The 19527-nt window shown below is 35.8% G+C and overlaps 1 protein-coding gene across 1 annotated transcript in view; it reads right to left on the bottom strand.

Moving 5' to 3' along the window:
• Window positions 1–716: 716 nt before the first annotated feature.
• Window positions 717–19527, bottom strand: part of LOC134530745 (metastasis-associated protein MTA3) — a 227953-nt gene continuing 209142 nt past the window's right edge. The window contains exons 16-18 of the mRNA XM_063365868.1: window positions 10629–10748; window positions 7009–7219; window positions 717–2429 (exon numbers count right to left, since the gene is read on the bottom strand). Of these exons, the coding sequence (XP_063221938.1) occupies window positions 2321–2429; window positions 7009–7219; window positions 10629–10748 (440 nt within the window). The 3' untranslated portion in view covers window positions 717–2320. The remainder of the gene's footprint in view (window positions 2430–7008; window positions 7220–10628; window positions 10749–19527) is intronic.

Raw genomic sequence — 19527 nt, 5'->3', positions numbered from 1 at the left:
GATCGTCCATTAATCACGTGAGGCTCGAAAAGGGGGGGGGGGGGGGGGGGGGGGAGTCGGGAAAAATCATGAAATATCACAAGGGGGAGGGGGGTGTAGAGATATCACGTGTATTTATTTTTTCGCCCGATTTCTACTAAACCTAAAAGCGACGCGTGACCTTGACTCGCCATAGCCAGGCAACAATATCCCCGCCCGCCGCAACATGAACCACCCGGCTCGGCTTGCCAGTCGCCAGTAAGACTGTGATTTTGGCGCCGAATACATGCGTAAATCACATATAAGCCTTTCCTTTATTATTTTTATGCCAGTAAGAATAAACCTGCAACCTTAATGTGTGACTGAACATTTTTATCACTGTGCTTAATTTTACAGAATTAAATTGGATTATACCTATATTTAAAGATAATCTGAAATTTTTAAAAATATTTTGTACCAAAAAAATACACGTGATTTATTGAGGGGGGGGGGGGGAGTCTAAAACCTCACCACAAATCACTAGGGGGGAAGGGGGGTTAAAAATTTGCTAAAAAAACATCACGTGATTAATGGACGACCCCAAACCTACTTGAAATAATCCCCCCCCTCTTCCCCTCAAAATATATTTTCTTCATACCTTGAGGTTTGGTTGGTGTTCTGGCAGCAAATAAACTGCCATCTGATAATGCATGACAAAATTTACACTACATCTTAAGCTATAAAGTAAATAAGTCAAATTTATTCAAAGTTCATGAAATTTTTAATCAGCATAGAACATAGCCATTTCAATTCCAGATGATACACACAAAACACAAGGGAAAAAAGTGTATTAATACACTGCCAAACTTAACTATGAGTAGGATAATCCTCAATGCATTCTTGTAGATAATATTGACCAGCGTAGTAAGTACACAGTACTGCAAGATACCAATCAAATGCGTGCACACACACACACATACACACATTTTTCTCTCTGGCTCTCAACATTGTAAGTATGAAGTTTGTGCATTATTTACTGTTTGGCTACAAAAATGAACAAATCAGAAAATGGGATGACATTACCAAAAAATAAAACAATGGTATTCTGACCAACCACAAATCTTAAAAATCACACAATAATGTGTGATTTGTATCAATTATTGAAAAAGTGAATGGAAAATACGACAAAATGGAATACTTACACTTTGCAAATAGTTCAGTTAATGTATATTAAAAATTAATAAGTGTAAAACAAATACGTTCAGTCATATTTTCATAAACAAAGTTGAAACATGCTAGAACACTACAACAAGCAATATTTAATGTGCCTTACGTATCGAGTTGTGCAACTTAGTGCACGCACACAAGACTGTACATAAAACAGTTTTGCTCCAAACAAGCTGTGACAGTGAATGCTTTGGGGAGAGAATTTTTTTTTCAAATGTTTTTTTAAATAACATACATGATGTACATATGAACACACATTTTATAAAAAAAAACAATCTCATGGAACTGGAGTCCCACACACCTCGACTGTTCAAAGAACCTCTATCCACATCAAAAGCTCACAACCCAGCCAACAGCTGAGCTGTCCTCGTAAAATTTATTTCTTTGTACAACGCAGGTTACGTCCTTGGAAACTTGTGTCCATCAGATGCAACACTTTGGCTAATGGCTACTGGCAGAGTGGACGACCGTGCCCAACACTTGCCAAAAGAAAAAAAAAAAAACAACGGGCACCTATTTTCGAAGCACCACAAGTTTCGGAAGAATTATTACGTATGAATGTTTTGTGCTGTAAATTAAAAACTTTATGAGCAATGAGATAACAAGTCTTGTAATTATAATCAATTTTCCACCCCTTCAAATACTGTTTTCCTCAGATTTTCCACAGCTGGCGCGCACACACACACACCTCGATGTTTCAACACTTGAGAAAAAGAAGGAATGGTTAACAAGAAAAAACTTTTAATATATATATATTTTTGGAAAATACTTTATAGTGAGAACCATCCACGAAACACTTCACTTCCCTTTACAAAAGTTCCATACACACACCTGTTTTTAGCGGATACTTTGCTTTGCTACTCTTGGACAGAACACACCACTGAGAAGTGCACAAAATACCATCTACCTCCAGTTTAAAATATCTTCACTTCTCTTCAAAAAGTTGTTTGTGCACATCAACAATTATCGTTTTATTTCATTTAAAACTTTGTATAAAAGGTTATTGCCACCAACACAAGTCTGTGTCTTGTTTGACTTCCTGCAGTCATGTTCATGCAGCTACCACGCGCACAACCTGACAACCTAGTTTGCCTTCAAAAGAAGCTTATGGAGTCAAAACGCTGGAGGCATTTTGTCATTCTAGAATAACCACAAAATCGTCAATGCCTTTGACGTTCAACTTTCTCCAGGGCTTCCTTGCTGCTCTTCGCAATTCCAGTCCAGACAGCTGTCTCCTCATTTTCCTAAAATCAAACATACCAGAATAAAGTATCACTAACATTATCCATCTTAAATTTAAATATCTTACCTAACCAGGTTTCCCAAATGTACTAACCTAAAAGATTAATAATGTTAGATCTTTATTTTTGAGTTCTCCCCAAACTAAAACTACATGAAAAAATAAATAGCAATATAGAGGATAAAGAGAAACATTTGAGAGTAATGACATCGTCTGACATTAAAATTTGCTGTAGAGTATTAATAAAACATATAATTTGGGGTAGGTAAAACAATAAAATGAGACAATTATGGAAGTACGAAAAGAAAGCTTGAGATTTCAATGGATGTATTACTTAGTAATTTTAAGCTGTCAAATTATTTTCAATCCCATGAATGTGTATTATGATTAAAATGTCAAATACAGCTTGGTTAGTAAACAGAAACAAAGATTTACAACGAATTATAGCTATTGCTCTAGAGTGAACAGTTGGAGTGAATTTTTTTAATGTTCTGGTAGTACATAGTTGTAAAAATAAGTTTAAAATAAGTCCTCTTTGTGTGGCAAGCACCACCACTCTCAAGAATTATTACATGTAGAAAATAAATGGAATGGCTGCTCTGAGTGTAAGGTAAATATTTGGTGAAGAGCTTAATGTTAAAAAATTATGAATATTCTGGCATAAACTGTAATACAGACCATTATTATACATTTGCAGTGTAATCCACTAAAACAGACTTCGTTGAATCTAAGCTAACAAAATCATGTTCATGAATATACCCTTATAACTGACAAAACATCTCTATTAAGTGGCCAATTACATCCACCATGAATAATATTAATGTAAATTAAAACTGTTGAAGTAATATTAACCCCAAGCAACTTATTCCTGGTTAAGAATGACTATAATGCCATGTGGCATTTGCCATAGAGCTTTGCGAATTTGACACAAGAATCAAAGAAAGCTTTTTTGTAGGGATGGGTCAATTCCACATTTCATCGATTCCGATTCCTAATTCCCAATTTTACTCTCTTTCTGAATTAAATTATGGGAGTACAAGTAGAAGGTTAACCTTAACCTTTAAATAAAAAAAAAAAATAAAAAAAAAAAAACTTAATAAGACTAACATATAGGCGCAGCCATTTTTCGCGAAAAAATCTGAACAATAATTGACTGCAAAAAGGTGTACCCGCACCAGCGGTTTGATACTTGTGATTGGCGGCCGTCTGAGAGAGAAGTACAGTAAGTCCTCGGTTTACGTCGGGGTTACGTTCCTGAAAACCGCGACGTAATTAGAAACGACGCAAAATGAGCCATGTTTCATGCCACCGGTCGGCCGGAAGCGCTGGCATACAGACGTACAACGGGCAATTTTATCAGCAAATTACAACCGACAGCGTGGGAAACAAGTCCAACTAGTACTTCTCAGCTTTATAGAATGGTTATTTAACCAGCTGCTTTATTACCTTTATTGATTGAAATATAAAAACAGATATATAGTCGTTTGGAAGACATCTTATGAAGAAAAAATCATAAATTGCAGTGAGCTGATACTGTAGGCCTACTACAAACGCATTTAATCACGATAAAGTTAACAACGGCACGTTTAAACTCCGGCCAACTCAATGATATCATAGCGACTGAAGTGTAGAGCTGTAGCAAACTGTATGTATTCGTTACTGAGTAACGGGTGCGGCATCTAGTAACGAGTAACGAAACGTTACACACGAATGCATTTCGTTACTCGCATTTTTCGTATGTTTTACGCATGCGCGCGCGCTTATTCGTTACAAAGAACGATGTTTGTTTATTAAGAAAAGTATAATTTGGAAATTTGTCGTCCAAGTTTTTTTTACTGTTTTTTAAAGGTATTGTGTGTGTAGACAAAGTTTGAGATTGGAACAGAAACAACGTGAGAAAGTATTTTTTACAAATTATAAATATGTATGTTTTTGTTTTTTATTATCGCGTATTTTCACGTTTTTTGTTCTTATCTTAAAAGAGATATTATAATAAAGCTGCTCTAATGAGATTTTATTGTTTCTTGGCTAACAAAAGCTGTTAATTATCAAATACTTTTAATTGTTTATATTCGATTTATTATTATTTACGCGACGTCATACTGTACGCGTACGAAATACGACTCGATTCGTTGCTGTTACATAACATAGCATGTTATGCGGTATCAGAGGTAACGAGTAACGATACGAAAGTAACGAGTACTAATTGTTATAGTAACGAATACATACGGGTACACTTTTTTTAGTTACTTTTACACCTCTACTGAAGTGCCAAGGAGTTGGACGAAAAGGGGTAGGAGAAAATGCTGTGTCGTTGCGGGAAGTAGATAACACTTCTACGTGCGAGATACGTGGGTGGCCGAGCGGGCGGGCTAGTATTGCATCACCGCGCGGAGAGCAGGAAGCGTCCCTCATGATGTATGATAAGATAAGGCGGTGAACGTGTAGCTTACGCTACATAGCATAAATTAACTACCGAAGGAAACAAAGAATTATAAACGAATTATATACGGTATTTTGGTTAAAATAAAGATTTACGGTCATTGTAAACGACGTTATTGTGAATCGGCGACAACTTAAATTGAAACATGAGTACTCAAACATTAGCGACGTTAATCCGAAACGACGTAAATCGGTACGACGTAAATAGAGGACTTACTGTAGTTGCCATGTTTGACCGAGCCACTCAGGACGCGTTTGCCTCCGCACTAAATTATGTACTGTGATTGGTTATGAAACGATCAACATAAATAAGAAATAAACCACCCAATCACGAAACACAGACGATGCTACAGTGTTTTAACATTTAACTGGTCTCGGAATCTTTTCGCGAAATATGCATTCCCCTACTAATATACGTTTATTTTCTGAAAATATACGTTTGAACGCTTGCAACAGTTGCGAAATACATACTAATTAAAACTTAACGAAAATCCATGATTTTGTGTTCTTGTGAAATTCCTCTCTCCTGCCATGATCTTTAACAGACCTAATTTTTGTGTTTCAATTGATTTACGTTCATGAACGTTTACATTGAAATTGAATACATGATTCAAATTCACAATAGATTTAATAATAAAACATCAACACAAACATGAAAACAGTGCATTTTGTACAAAACCTATACAAAAAATACAACTAAAATGTTTATGAACAACACGGTTGCCCAGCATGCATTAAATTATTTACTACAACATGGTGTCATGATTGCTTGTTGACATTGTATTTATGAAATAAAACTGTTATACTGAAATGATTTTGCAATGTTTTCCCTGCAAGTAGAGAAATCTAACTTTGGTTAGTAGTGTTACCAATAAATATAGTTTATTGAGTTGTGATCATCTAACTTTAAAATAATTTACCGCATTTATAGTATATTAGTGCTAGGCAAGTTGCGTAAACATGTCAGCTTACTGGCCAGAAAATATGCAATTGTGGCAAGAATCAATTTATGCAAATCTATTTTACATCCAAATTATCGACAGTTCTTAAGACCTACCATTCTAAATATGTTACGACTCCTTATATGGCACAATTCCTCTTTACAGCTTGAGAATCGATGGTTCTGATTCCAGGTATAATTGCAGAAGCACCGAAGATTGTCATGTTCAGCACTACTTTTATGTTTATTTACATATTCTTCATTGTATGCATATTGTAATTTCATTATCTTTAATGTATTTTTTACTTTTCAACTTTTTCTAATGGAAGCAATTTAATTATGTAGGTTGGACTTGGTTTCTTTATTAATACTAACAAAAGTGAACTTTGATATTGGTTATTCTTTCCCTGAAATAAGGTTATCCAGTTTCTTTTATTATATCTGCATGTGTACGATACCTGTGCATCAAACAGTAATTGGTAAAAAACTAAAATCTTACTCAAACTTGCTGTAACAAATTCCAATGCAATATTACATACACTAGAAAAATTACACATTTTATGTTGACTAAATATGAAACTAACCTAGGTGAGTGTATCATTTAATTTTTTACTAGATTGAACTGACATGAAAAATAAAAAAAGAATCAATTTTGAAGCCAAAATCTATTAACCTGAAATTCTAAAAGCACCAACTTTATAGCTAACCATTTATGAAATTTAAACTCTTGTTTCACACATAATTTAAATATATACATGATTTATAACAATGCTTTTGTTAGTCAAAAAGATACAATAAAAGACTTATCTTGTTTCCTGATTTAGTCTGTTTCTCATACATGTATGTATATGCAATTCACCTTATTGAATACTGTTGTACGTATTTCATCATTATCGATTTCCCAAAATAAATAATTTCAAAATTTGGTTAATTTTACCTTTTACAAGAACTGTTATTAAAAAATTTTACTATTTGATTTAATTTGATGACTAAATTTTCCCATAGCCGTGTCAAACTTTTATTGCCTCAGAGTTAACCCTATAATTGATTGTAAGAACTTACTGAGACAAAAACACATAAATAGCAACATTTTCTACATAACATTTCTTTATGATTCCAAACTATAATAAAATTAATAATTGCATAAACACACTAACTTCAGTACTCTGAAGTCTAAATTACAATATCTACAACAGCTTACTTGGTTCCATCAGTGGATCGGAAGTACACGTCATCAGGAGCATCCATCCAAGATATGACTTGTTTCCTACCACTCCCCGAACGAGTCATCGTGGCGATTTTCGTCTTTCCGTTGAGGTGGTTGATGATTGGTCTGCCCATCATTGGAGAGATAGGCACAGGCTCTTTGTGAGCACGTTTTGCAGGTGGGCCTGGCTGGGGCACAAGCAGACCTACGAGAGACAAGCTTATCTGTAGGAGGCATTACAATATATACCAGTAACCATCTTTAATAGCTTAAGCACTATAAGCTGAGGAAGGGAAAATGAAAAGGAAACAAACTTATACGTATAAATTTTTTACCTCAAAAATTATAAAAACATAAATTTATAAAGTGTTGAAAAAATACAAATACATAATAAAATAATTAATTCCTACCAACAAACACATGAAATATTTCCTCAAGCTTGTTAATTGCACCACTTGAAACATGTGTTTAAAGAACTAAACCATAAGAGTCATATTTGCTTTGTATTGTACAGCATTATTAAAATCAACCAACATATCGAGGACATCATGCTGACATTTCCAACGGGACACTTTGTGACTGAGCTATCTACTCCAAGACGGATTAAAGGACAAAACGTTGAGGTAAAGAAGATATATTGACCTACCCTCACATAAGATGACATGTAATCTGAGATGAGTAGGAGTTTTAATTTCTGTAAACTTGCACAAATTTCTCACCTTACATGCCAAAAAATGTAATTTAAAAAATCTAATACCTTAAAGATAATATTTGTCATCAAAACCATTTTTCAATATGAATGTTACAAGTTGCTATAATATACCTCATCAATAGGGCCTGGAAAATTTGGTGTTTTCAGTATGCAAAAAGCGGTACTTTCAAATTAGAAAAGCGGTGGTTTAAAGTCTGTATTTTCGTTATGCAATGGAAATTTTACCGGTATTTTAAATGTTGACTAAATTTTGCAGTTATTGAATATAATAGCTTAAATATTTAATAAACAATCCATGTATACTAGAAATAGACTAATATGCATAATAACAGCCAATTAAATCCAAAACAGTTACACAAAACAGACATTTAAAAAAAATTAATATGTGCAAACTATAGAAAACACAGTGTTAAAGCAGAGTACTTTACAATCTTTTATACTTCAAAACACATTTCACTTAGTAATTGTGTTTTCCTGAGAGGCTGTGGCAATGATCAGAAAGAACTGTGTTATACTTTGAAAAAAACCTTTCGCTGTCTGAATTTGCACACAGAAGCCAGATGGACTTAAGTGTACCCTTTGCAAATTCTGAACGGTTTAAAGACAGTCCCATTAAAACTGACACAATATTTACAGCACTATCTTCCTCTCGCACATGTTTTTTGACAGCAAACTGCAATTCAGTGTATGGAATCTTTTCTTTCCCATGAAACTTTACAGTTGCAAAATTTGCACATCACTGTGCTATTGTCAGTACAATAAAACCCATGTTTCTGATACTGATATGCTCGGTCTCGAGCACTCAAAGTATTATTCTGCATTTTTAAACTCTAGACAGAAATATGTTGCAACATACTACATACAGACTGTTACGAAAACAATCAACTAAACTTGGGGCACGAATAAATATCAGCAGTGGAATGCCACTACGTTGGGAACGCTGTCGCGGCTCGTGACGTCAACAACAGATGCTGGCTGCATGATAGTCACGCATGCCCGCACACTCCCAATCTCGCTGCGCAGACTAATTTCGTACCTGCAAAATCATTATTTGCTTATTCTCTTGCTATTTACGAAGTTACACAAGATAAACAACTACGGTAAGATAAATTCATTAGACGCTAACATATGTGTTTAGCTTTACACAAAACAAAACTTCTCACAGTCTGGGAAATGTATGATCTTCGTTAAGGAAGCATTTGCTTACGTGAGAAGTTAGTAGAAGCTATGTTGGCTAACCTGGACAAACCAGGTTTGTTTTGTTTACATTTTACCGTATATGACTCAGCTTTGATATAATATTTTATACACTTTTGCAAAATACAATAAATGTGTTCTCATATCCGGCCAAGTATGCACGCACGGTAGTTTAGAATTTGGCATCATATTATTTTTATTTTTCGTAGAGTGCAAAAGTTTGAGTTTGCTTGCATTCAATAAATACGGTATTGGCATAATGGAGTGGAGAAACACGGGGTTGCCACTTGAACAAACCCCGGCGCACAAATGAGAAGAAACTTAGTGCGAACTATACCCGAGATCAATTTTGAGCATCAAAACCATACACGAACACGGCTTATGTAAAAATAAGGTAATTATGCTGAAACACAAGACTTGGGTTAAAGGATACTTTAACCTTGCGTGAGTATTAGTGATCTGCAAATAATGGTACTTTTCGGGGATATATTTGCAGTGTAATATAGAAATGTTGTGGTTTTCGCGAATGTACTTACTTTTCGCTTTTTCATGCGAAATTCGCGTGAATTTTCGCAAAATTCACGATCGCGAAAAATTCCAGGCCCTACTCATCAACAATACATCAGTCCTTTACGTTTCACTATGTTAATAGTAAAGAATTTACTCAATTGACATATTTTTTGTTGAAACATTAGGAACTCTAGAAATGGCATCTGTTTTACAATTGATGGCATTCCATCAGTTATAAAACTAACTCAATTTTAAGATGCATGTTTATTGGTAAAATAGAGTGCGGTGTAAAATCTATGGCATGCTGCAGTAATGCAGGTGTTCTATAAACACGGTGATGGCTACGCAACTATACAATCACATTAAAATAAAGTACATCTATCTAATCACAATCACGTAAGTAAAGCTACCGTTTATTTAAAAAAATACAGAACTCTTAACATGTCAAATGGAACTTCTCATTTAAAAATTGCTGTGAAATAGGTACATGCGTGGCCGATCAATAAAATCTGAACGCAAAATCTGAAAGGTAGTGCTGTGGTATTTATCAACTATTTAAGAGAACTAAAGCAACAAAAATTAACATTCACCAAACTGTCTTTACAACTCACCCTCATCCCAATCCAGATCTGTATCGAAGCCAACAAACAGAAAAAAGACAAAATTGCAATATTTGTTAGGCAATTATTTCTCTGAACATCACAATAGAGGAAAATATATCAACAAAGTATTATAAACAATACATGTAAATGCTAAATATGTGATGGCACTAGGGGTATGAAAAGCTTATGACAGAGTCTAATCAAAGAATAATTTCTTCCACATAGGGTCTATTAAAAAACTATGAAGTTTCTGGAGGTTTTTTCGGAGAGCAGAATACACTAAAAGTCAGATGTAACGTGGTTATTTGAGGCAACCTGTGGTACCGGCTAATTGCAATTTTCAACTCTGGCTTTGGCAAAGACTTAATTAATTTTTGTATTAAGACTTAGATTAGAGTTGAAAGAATGGTTTTAATACACACCCCTAAACGGTAAACGTGTGTCAATAGCGGTGTTAGAGAATGGTCTTTTCCTGAATCTATGTTCATAAGCAGTAAAAAATAGTCACATGGATACAACCATGAACTATGAAGAGGATGGTGGGAGACGGGGGGAGGGATATATATATATATAAACATGCTTATTATGCTTACCATCCATTCCATTGACATCTTCAAAAGCACGTCGCTTCAGAAGAGATGAGGAGATATTGTTAAGTGGAACTTTTTCCGCCTCTGGTTTGTTTGGTACTCGCTCGTACAGAAGTGTACCATCTGTAACCAATCAGTCTATAAAAATGTAAACAAATAAAAATAATCCAAACAAACCTATTAAAAAAAAACACACCAAATTTATAAAACTGTCCATAACCACTTAAATTACATTGTTACAAATTTAGTGGAATAATAGTATGCTGATGAAACCAAAATGTTAAGTGTTCTAGAAACTGGGGTAGTTGTTAGGGTTCTGCGAATATTCGAAATTTCCGAATTCAAGTTCCAATTTTTTGATATTCGAATCGAATTCATTTGACAATAATTCAACTTGCAAAATCTGGCCCAGATACACAAATATAAGAAATTCCCCCCCCCCCCCCCCCCCCCCCCCAACCATGTTTAAAAGAAAAGTAAATGGACTATTACATCTTCCACTTACAAAAATTATACAGTGAAACCCCTTATTTACGTTACCGTTATTTATATTTTCCTGTTATTTGAACCATTTTATTTCTGTCCCATTTTAACCTCATTTGATGTAATGCAATAAATTCCCATTGTTTACGCTGTTCGTTCTGATAAAACTGCTTACTAACTTAATTAATCCTATTAAAAAGTAATCTGATGTGTAAATCGTGTTTTAAAGACGTTTTTAAAAGTTAAACTTATATTTAACGTCTCGGGAGTCGCTTTATACCGCTTATAAAAATGTAAGCAGTGCCAGTTTGGTTGTGTTGATTCCTGTATTCCTTATAGAGCGCGCGCACGTAGTCGAAGATTTATATTGATAGCTCGCAGACTGCATGCACGCGCGCTCTGTCAGCAACCGAGTTAACCCGCACAATCGTTATGTGTATAGTTACAAATCACGTTCTTGGTACGGGTTTCTTTTTTTTTATACGTTGAATAAAATGGTTTTATTACATCACTCATTAATTTAAATTATTTGCGTGCTTTCGCAAAGTCTACTTATTAAATAAACGTACTTTCCATGAATAGGTTTTGTTTTTATGGATTACTTTACTTTTTTTTGTTTCTTGATTTTACAATAAAATGTGCGATGCTTAAGCGATAAAAACGGTAAATTTGTTATTTTTCTTTTGTACAACTTCCTTATGCTGTGATATTTTTATTAACATTTTTATCCTTGAAAGTCAAACATGCTAAATAAGGTAAGCTGCGATACTTTTTATGCTATTTCCTTTATTTACACTTTCCCGCTTTTTAAACTTTTTTACTTTGACCCCTTGAAAAGTGGAAATAATTTTTACTGTAAATAAAGTGCGTAGCCATGTTCCACTTTATAAAATAACCAACTAAAACTGTCAAACATTCCAATACACTAATGATTGCCAGTCTGTAACAAAATACAGTAATTAGTATGATTTTATGTTAGTGCTACAAACATATATATTTTTTTTTTTTTTTTATAATTTTTGAGAATCGGGTTGTGCTTCTTCAATATATGTAGTCTCACTTTAATTTTAGTTACTTGATTTAAACTGTGAATTATGTGACAAGTTTTTCAAAGGTGGTAAGTTAAAATTTTTTAATGATCTATGTTATTTTAAATAATATTCTCAAATTCGATTCGAAAAAAGAATTCGAAATTCGATTCGAACTGAAAAAAAAAAAAAAAACAATTCGCAGATGTCTAGTAGTTGTCAGATCAAATGAATCTCATTCAGGAAATTTGGTTTATATTCACAGTGGGTTAAAACACCAAATTTTTGAATAATGGAAAACATAGAAAAACAAATGTTTGCATGTGTGTGTAACCATCTACCCTCCTAATAACTTACAACATTTAAACTCAAATAACTTATACATTACGTTAGTTTCATGAGCATGATATGTTGTATATGCACAATAATGTTATGGAAAACTTTTATTAACTCCTGCACTGTACCGGACTGGATTCCACGGACCGTCCATGTACCCACTCTCGCAAATTGTGTAAGTCGAGTCCATAACACCTAATAAAAACTTATAAGAAGGGAAAGAAATCAGTTTCAGTCAAATACATTTATGTGACATTTAAGTAGGGGTGTGCGAATAGTGGATTTTAATGGTCGAATATTTTCGAATCGAATAGTAAAATTTTTTGAATAGAAAGCGAATAGTTTCGAAGTCGAATAGTTGTAATATATAGATTTTTTATATGTTACCACACTGAACAATGGCGGGTTTTCATATATTTAGTTTATACAAGATATTTTCTGTGAATGAAACCACAAAAAAAAAAGTTCACTTAGTATTTTTAAGTGTTATTGAGGACATGAATTTTTATTTCATATATAATAATATTTAATAATTGTTATCTATTGTTTTTCCTTTCGGTTACCACAATGGAAAAATTTGGATAAAAAAAATGTGTAGCATGGGAAATTTTTTTCATTGTACTTGTAATACCCCAAGTGTCTTAAAGAATAATTAAATAATAAGGTTAAAAGATTTGGAAGCTTTGATTACTGGGGCCCTCAATTAATAACTATAAAAGTCAACAACAGAGGCGACACTAGGAGTAAACAAAGAAAATTTAGGGACTCCCTACAAATACTTGGGAGTAAAAGGATCGTTATTATATATTAAATAAATAAAAACAACTGTTACGTCTATAGACTTCCTTATTTTATTAATCATTGTTCTTTCTTTTTTATAGATTAAATTTTCCTTAGTAAAGTCTGTTTTTCATTGATAAGTGATCTTATTTACATAACTCACAATTACACTTATTACATGATATTCCTTAACGTTATATACGATAGGGCCGGCCCTGAATGTATAACAAAAATTAAAATATTTAAAAACAAGAATGAAATTAAAATTGGTAACTTTAAAGGTTGTACATATATTCCTTCCAAAACATAATATAAATTTCTTCTCCTCGAACTGCTTTTTACTGTCCGCTGTCTTAACTGGGTTACACTATTTCTGAGTTCGTGAATAAAAAGATAGAATTATGCGGGTATCACCCGGGGCTGTAGGTAGACGGTGATCGAGGTAGTAGGCCTAATGATGTTGGATTCTGCTCAGGAACCGACTCCAGTGGGTCCTGGCAGAGGATTTTGGTTGCCCCAAACTTGGAACCCTGTCTGAAACAGAAGTCCAAATTCCAAAGAATTAGACCTGTTTCCAGACAGTATACTTAAATGGCGCAAAAGGCCAATAGAGGGAAATTAAAGGGGGGGAATGACGTCAAGACTTACCAAACAGGGTGTTGGTCCTGGCGCTCAGGAGAGGGTATCTCGTCTCCGAAGACTCGAACCACGTATCGCGGTAGCCACGGAAGTCATCATGATTAATTAGAAAATAATTTATATTAGAATACTAAGTTTCTCTACTTTCAACTAAACTACTGACTGGTTAATAATTTTAGCTAGGGACTCCATCCCTCTAGTCTGAGAAGACTACATAATATACAATGTCGATGATTCGCCGAAGATCGCAGATACAAACGGTACCAGTCAGTCAGGAGGCGCGCACCGAAGTAAGTTCAGCACGGGATATCACCAGAATATCATAAGCGCGGGGGTCTCTAGAGAATGGGAGGGGGGTTAGGCTCTGAGCCGAGAATTACCGAGTCCACCCGAAGGTGTCCGGCATAAAAAAATTTAGATCTTACTGGAGTGACTGCGCGACTGAGGCGCTATCTTTTGGTGGCGAGCAGAAGTACTAATAAATCGACTTGTGGCCGACGAGAGTGTCAAGCTAGGGGGTTAATGGAGTAACCAGTGGTGCCACCTAGCGGCCTGAGACATAAGGAGGGGAAAGGTTGTCGTTACCTCCGCGCGAGCGCGGTAGTGTCGGCGCTGCCGACGCCTCACAAGTGGCATTAGTTACCACAGCCGTCGCTAGGTGTCGCTAAAGTCCAGAATCGTAACTGCGGCTGTCAAGCCTGAGATGGCCTTGACTTCGGTTAACGTACCCGTGCGGTCGTCGCCCCTAGCCACACTTCTGAGAAGAAAGTGGTGGGTGAGCAGGAGGAGGAGGATGGCTTCAAAAAATGCATGGTCTGTGGGACACAAGGCCCACGGGGTGCTCCTGTCGTGTCTTGCTGCTAGTGAACCTTATACCGATTCGTGACAGAGTTAGCAGGGCTCAGCACTGCTTCAAAAGCTTCTCTAGGCAAAAGTGGTCACGCGAAGAAATAAAGTTACCGGCCCCGACGTGCCTGGAGGCGGGAGAAATATTAGCCAGAATGCTAGCCTAGCATGAGGCTGGGAAAGAGAATCAGCTCGCCTCTGAGAACAGAGGCTGAGGGCCTGGCCGTAAAGAAAAATAAGACGAGAGAAAAAGAAAAGAAAAAAAATATATTTTCAAAAATATTTAAGATTACAAAATTTTAAATAAAACGTGCCTAAATCCCTAATACACGGCACATACTTCAAACATATTTGACCGGAAAAACTAACTTCAATACTCAAAACGAGTATATAAAAAAATTATCATTTAATAAAATATTTGAAACAGTTAATTTTAACGGTTTTGTAAACAATAAAAATACATTGCAGTTATGTTAATAAGAATGTATAAATACTTTGTAAATTACATTAGAAGCTAGGAGTGTGCGAAGCTTCGAGTATTCGAAGTTGAATCGAAGATATTTTTTTCCTTCGACTTTGGCTTCGACAAAAATAAACTTCGAGTGAAAAAGTCGTAAGATTTTTGCCAGAAACGTTTGGCCCACTATTTGGATCAATATACCATATATACAGCCAAAATATATTTGCGGCGGGTAATTTCCCGTTTATGTATACAGCAAATTCTCTCTAGTACGTCCCTCCTGTTAACGTACAATCCAGTATAACGTATAAAGCCGCCGGTCCCTTGAAACGCCATGCAAATTAATATATAATGTACGTTTTTCAAAGCCCTGGACGGTAATTTCTCGTTAATACGTATTGTTTTGCCGATATTAATACACAAAATATTAAACATTTTCTCATATCATTCACAATTCTATAGCTTTGTCTAACGACAGGTCTTGTGGAAATTGTTTACAGGTGTTTTCTTTATTTCGTTGAGTAAAATGGCAGTTGCAGTGCTGGTAACTGTGCAGACTGAAATTTCATTCGTATAAACAAAATTTCATTTTTTTGTGTGTTTGGTGTAGCAACATAACATTTATGCGGAATAATGAAGAGTAGTAAAACCATTTTGTTGCGACCACCTTTCTATTACAACCCAATTTCGAGGAACCGTGAAAAAATTGCCGAAAATCCAAAGAAAATCGGACAGAAAATAAGTTTCTTGTGGTGAGTAACGTGTTACTGCGTTTCTCTTGCCGAGTGCTGTACTGCCGTAGGCAGCGCATATCAAAAAATAGATACTAGTACTTCCTGTCGACCGCTGTCAGCGCTTAACAACCCCCATTCCACGTCCCTTTACTGGCAGGGTGCAGATAAAGGTTTTTGTGGCAACGTGTTTACGTTTAGCTTATTGCGTCTAGTGTGGTACGCAGTTAAGGCAAAGCTACCTGCTGGATTTCTCTTGATTTTGATTACTATCGGTTGACAATACACAGCGACCGACTGGACTTGTTTTAACTGCCGCAGCGATGTTTATTTCGACAGCTCAAGCAATTATATTTTCCCGTGGGTTGACAGAAAAAGGTCACTTCACCCAGCATAAAAAAAAAGGCTATGCCACTTATTCCCCAAGCAGGAAACACACTGGCTGCCGTCTATCTCCCCCGCATTTTCCTTTCTTCTAACATTCCACGTCTCGCCTCTCGCGCCAGCAATAACGAAGCGACCACGCATTGGAACATTTTATGCTTTGTTTGGTGACAGCAGTTTGATTTTATTCGGTATATACCTTTTCATAGGACCCTTGCTATTAAACATGGTGGCCACTCACAGTCACCAAAAATATTCCCTGATTTTTCCCTGATTAAAAATTCAAAATTTCCCTGATATTTACAATTACAAAAAAAAACATACTTTTGATGAAAAAATATAATATTATATAAAGAGATTACTCATATTTTAGCACCCTGCTGTATTTTCTTCATTATATACATACGGAAGTTCGTTAAATAACATAATACATTTTAAATGTCACTTTACATTATAGCATCCCTTTCAATGACCTGCAGTCTGTGTTTTGTTTTATGTCTAGAGACCGGAAAAATTCGCGAATTCATTTCGCGATAGGCTAAAATACAAATAGTTATACCTCAGTGCTGCCTCTGCTATTGGCTCACTACTCACCTGGATGACTCTGGGCCAATGAGAAACACCCGACCAAAGCTTTATCGAATCTGAGGCTGCTACGTTGGGACGCCTCACAAGACAGCAGCCAATGAGTGGGTGGCATTTCACCGAGAGTACGCAGAACTATGGAGTTCATCCTACAGGTCATTGAACCAGCGAATTTTTCCTGTCCCTAGTAATGGGGTATTTCAGTGGCGAGCGCTCAAACATTTTTTCACACAACTTTTGATAACTGTTCATACATTCATTTTTGAAGGGTAACATTTCTAGTTGTAAAATATTCTTAGTCTTAGTACTCTCAACAAGGGATAACAGTACAGTGCAAATTTTACCTTGTGTTTGATTTAAAAATGAAACAACTAATGGATAAATCTTCACTGCAGTACAATCAGTACTCCCATCTGTAGCTAAAGCAAATGGTCCACTTACTAAATATTCAACAGTTTCAATTTAGTTTCACCAGCCATATACTCCACTAAGGCAGATGTTTCTTCTATCACACAGCTGTATTTCTGTGCAATTTTTGAGTCCGGAAACATAGCCCTATACAAATTACCCGAATGATCAGCTACTGCTATCGGTAAATTGTGTTCTACCAAAAAACTTGAAATAATAACTCTGCGTTTGTTACTTTCGTTTCTTCAGATGTAGCGAAAAACGACGATATAGATTTATTGCTCGTCACGGCTTTAAAATGTTCTGCATTTTCTTTGATTCAATATGCCGTCTACAGTCATCCCTTCCACCATGTGCAATCGAAAAGTTACACGTGCATACATTACAAAACGCGTGGTGTTCCAAAACATTTGAAGATGACAAGCATGGCCATTCTTTTGAATAGTTTGGTCGAAAGTTCTGAAGAATAACGTTTTTTTTTTTTTTTTGCCCCAGATACACATTGTTCTGTCACACGCTTCATTTCTACAACCGGCACTGAAGAACACAACACTATCGAACAACATAAAATGGTTTCACGTCTGTAGAAACGACAAAAACACTTTGATGAAAAAAAAATGGCTTTCAATTAAGTAATTAACACAACACAGGTTAGCCAAAGTACCGTACAAAAATTATCGTGATGTAAGTAGCTAACAAACGAAAAGTCCGAGAATATGTACTAGTTGTATCGTACAACAGAAATAATACCATACCATTTCTATTACAAAACACAAGAATTAATCTACTTATTTCGACAGTACATGCACACATTTATTAGTTCCGTTATCTGCGCAACCACGTGATGTATTCGAACTGCGTTTACGAAACACGCACACCAGAAACGGAATTTTTTTCCGTTACCCAGCAGCACAAAGCCTCGTTTCCGTAATAAACCAGCGATGTTCCGTAATTCCGTGTTAAATCCGTAATGGTTGGCAGCTCTGCGGAAATATACATGACACAAAAAATTCCCGGTTATTGAAAAAATTCCCTGACGTTTCCCTGATAATTCCCAATCAACGTGATTTCCCTGATAAATCCCGGTTTTCCCGGTGAGTGGCCACCCTGTTAAAATTCATTTATATTTAAGTTTGAAAGCTTGTAAATTCCTTGCCAGAGATGACTGAACTCGAACTAGGTGTGAAAAGTGACATATTTTGACCCCTCCCTCACCACTTTAGTACCCCATTCATAATAGCCCAATTTTACAGGAGAAGGGAGGGTGAAATGAGCATTTTCTCACTGAAGGTTTTTCAAAGGAAGCGAAGTTGGGGTGTTATAAGGGAGGACACTAGATGGTTTGTGTGTCAGAAAGGGATAAGCTAGCCTTGAAGAATGCTACCGATGGGAGGAAGGTGTGAGCTTATGCGTCATGAAGCCGCTGCCGCCAGCCAGCCAGGCGAGCTTAGTGTGCGCCCACTCGCGTTGCAGAACCTACAGCTGCCATATTTTTACAGGAAATGTCCCATTATTTTTTTGTTATTCTTACATGAACATTTTTGGAAGTAATAAAGCCGACACAAAAATACGCTGTGTGTTAAAATTAACAGATTTTAACGATCTTTCATTTTTTTTAAATTTTTTTTCTGATTTTCACATTTTGGTCAAAATGTCCAATTTTTTGACGGTTCCCGAGAATGTATTCGTAAAATCACTGCTTCGTTAAATCCGGGGTTCTAGTGTTTTAACTATGGCAAGCAGAAAACATACATGTAAACTAACCAGTAAAAATAAACTGTCTTTTGACATATTTTCTTTAGAGTGGCCTGTAGGGCGACGGACTTGTCATGAAGGTTGAAGTGGGTTTAAAGCCGTCTAGCATTGTGAGTGACAGCATTCTGCCATTGTACGGCTGGTTTCTAAGTGAGTAGCGGTTTTAAAGGGGGGGGGGGGGGTTGAAATCAACTGAAAATTTCGGAAAACATCTATTACGACCCCCCCTCTATTACACCCTATTCCTGGGAACCGTGAGGAGTCGTTTCAGAGAGGTTTGACTGTAAATAAGAACACGCTTAACTTTTTCTATTAAGAAAAAACCAATTTGATTATAATATTTATCCTACAAAATGCGTATTTTTGCGTTTGAATTTGTAGCAATGGATATTGACCAATGGCGGCCATACCTGACTAGGTATATAAAACGTGGATTATACGATGGCCAACGACTACTAATGCTTTTT

The sequence above is a fragment of the Bacillus rossius genome, chromosome 3 (assembly GCF_032445375.1).
Source record: "Bacillus rossius redtenbacheri isolate Brsri chromosome 3, Brsri_v3, whole genome shotgun sequence".
In the NCBI taxonomy this organism is placed as follows: Eukaryota; Metazoa; Arthropoda; class Insecta; order Phasmatodea; family Bacillidae; genus Bacillus; species Bacillus rossius.
Note: the sequence above shows the minus strand (reverse complement) of the source record. Positions and strands in the feature narration are given on the sequence as shown.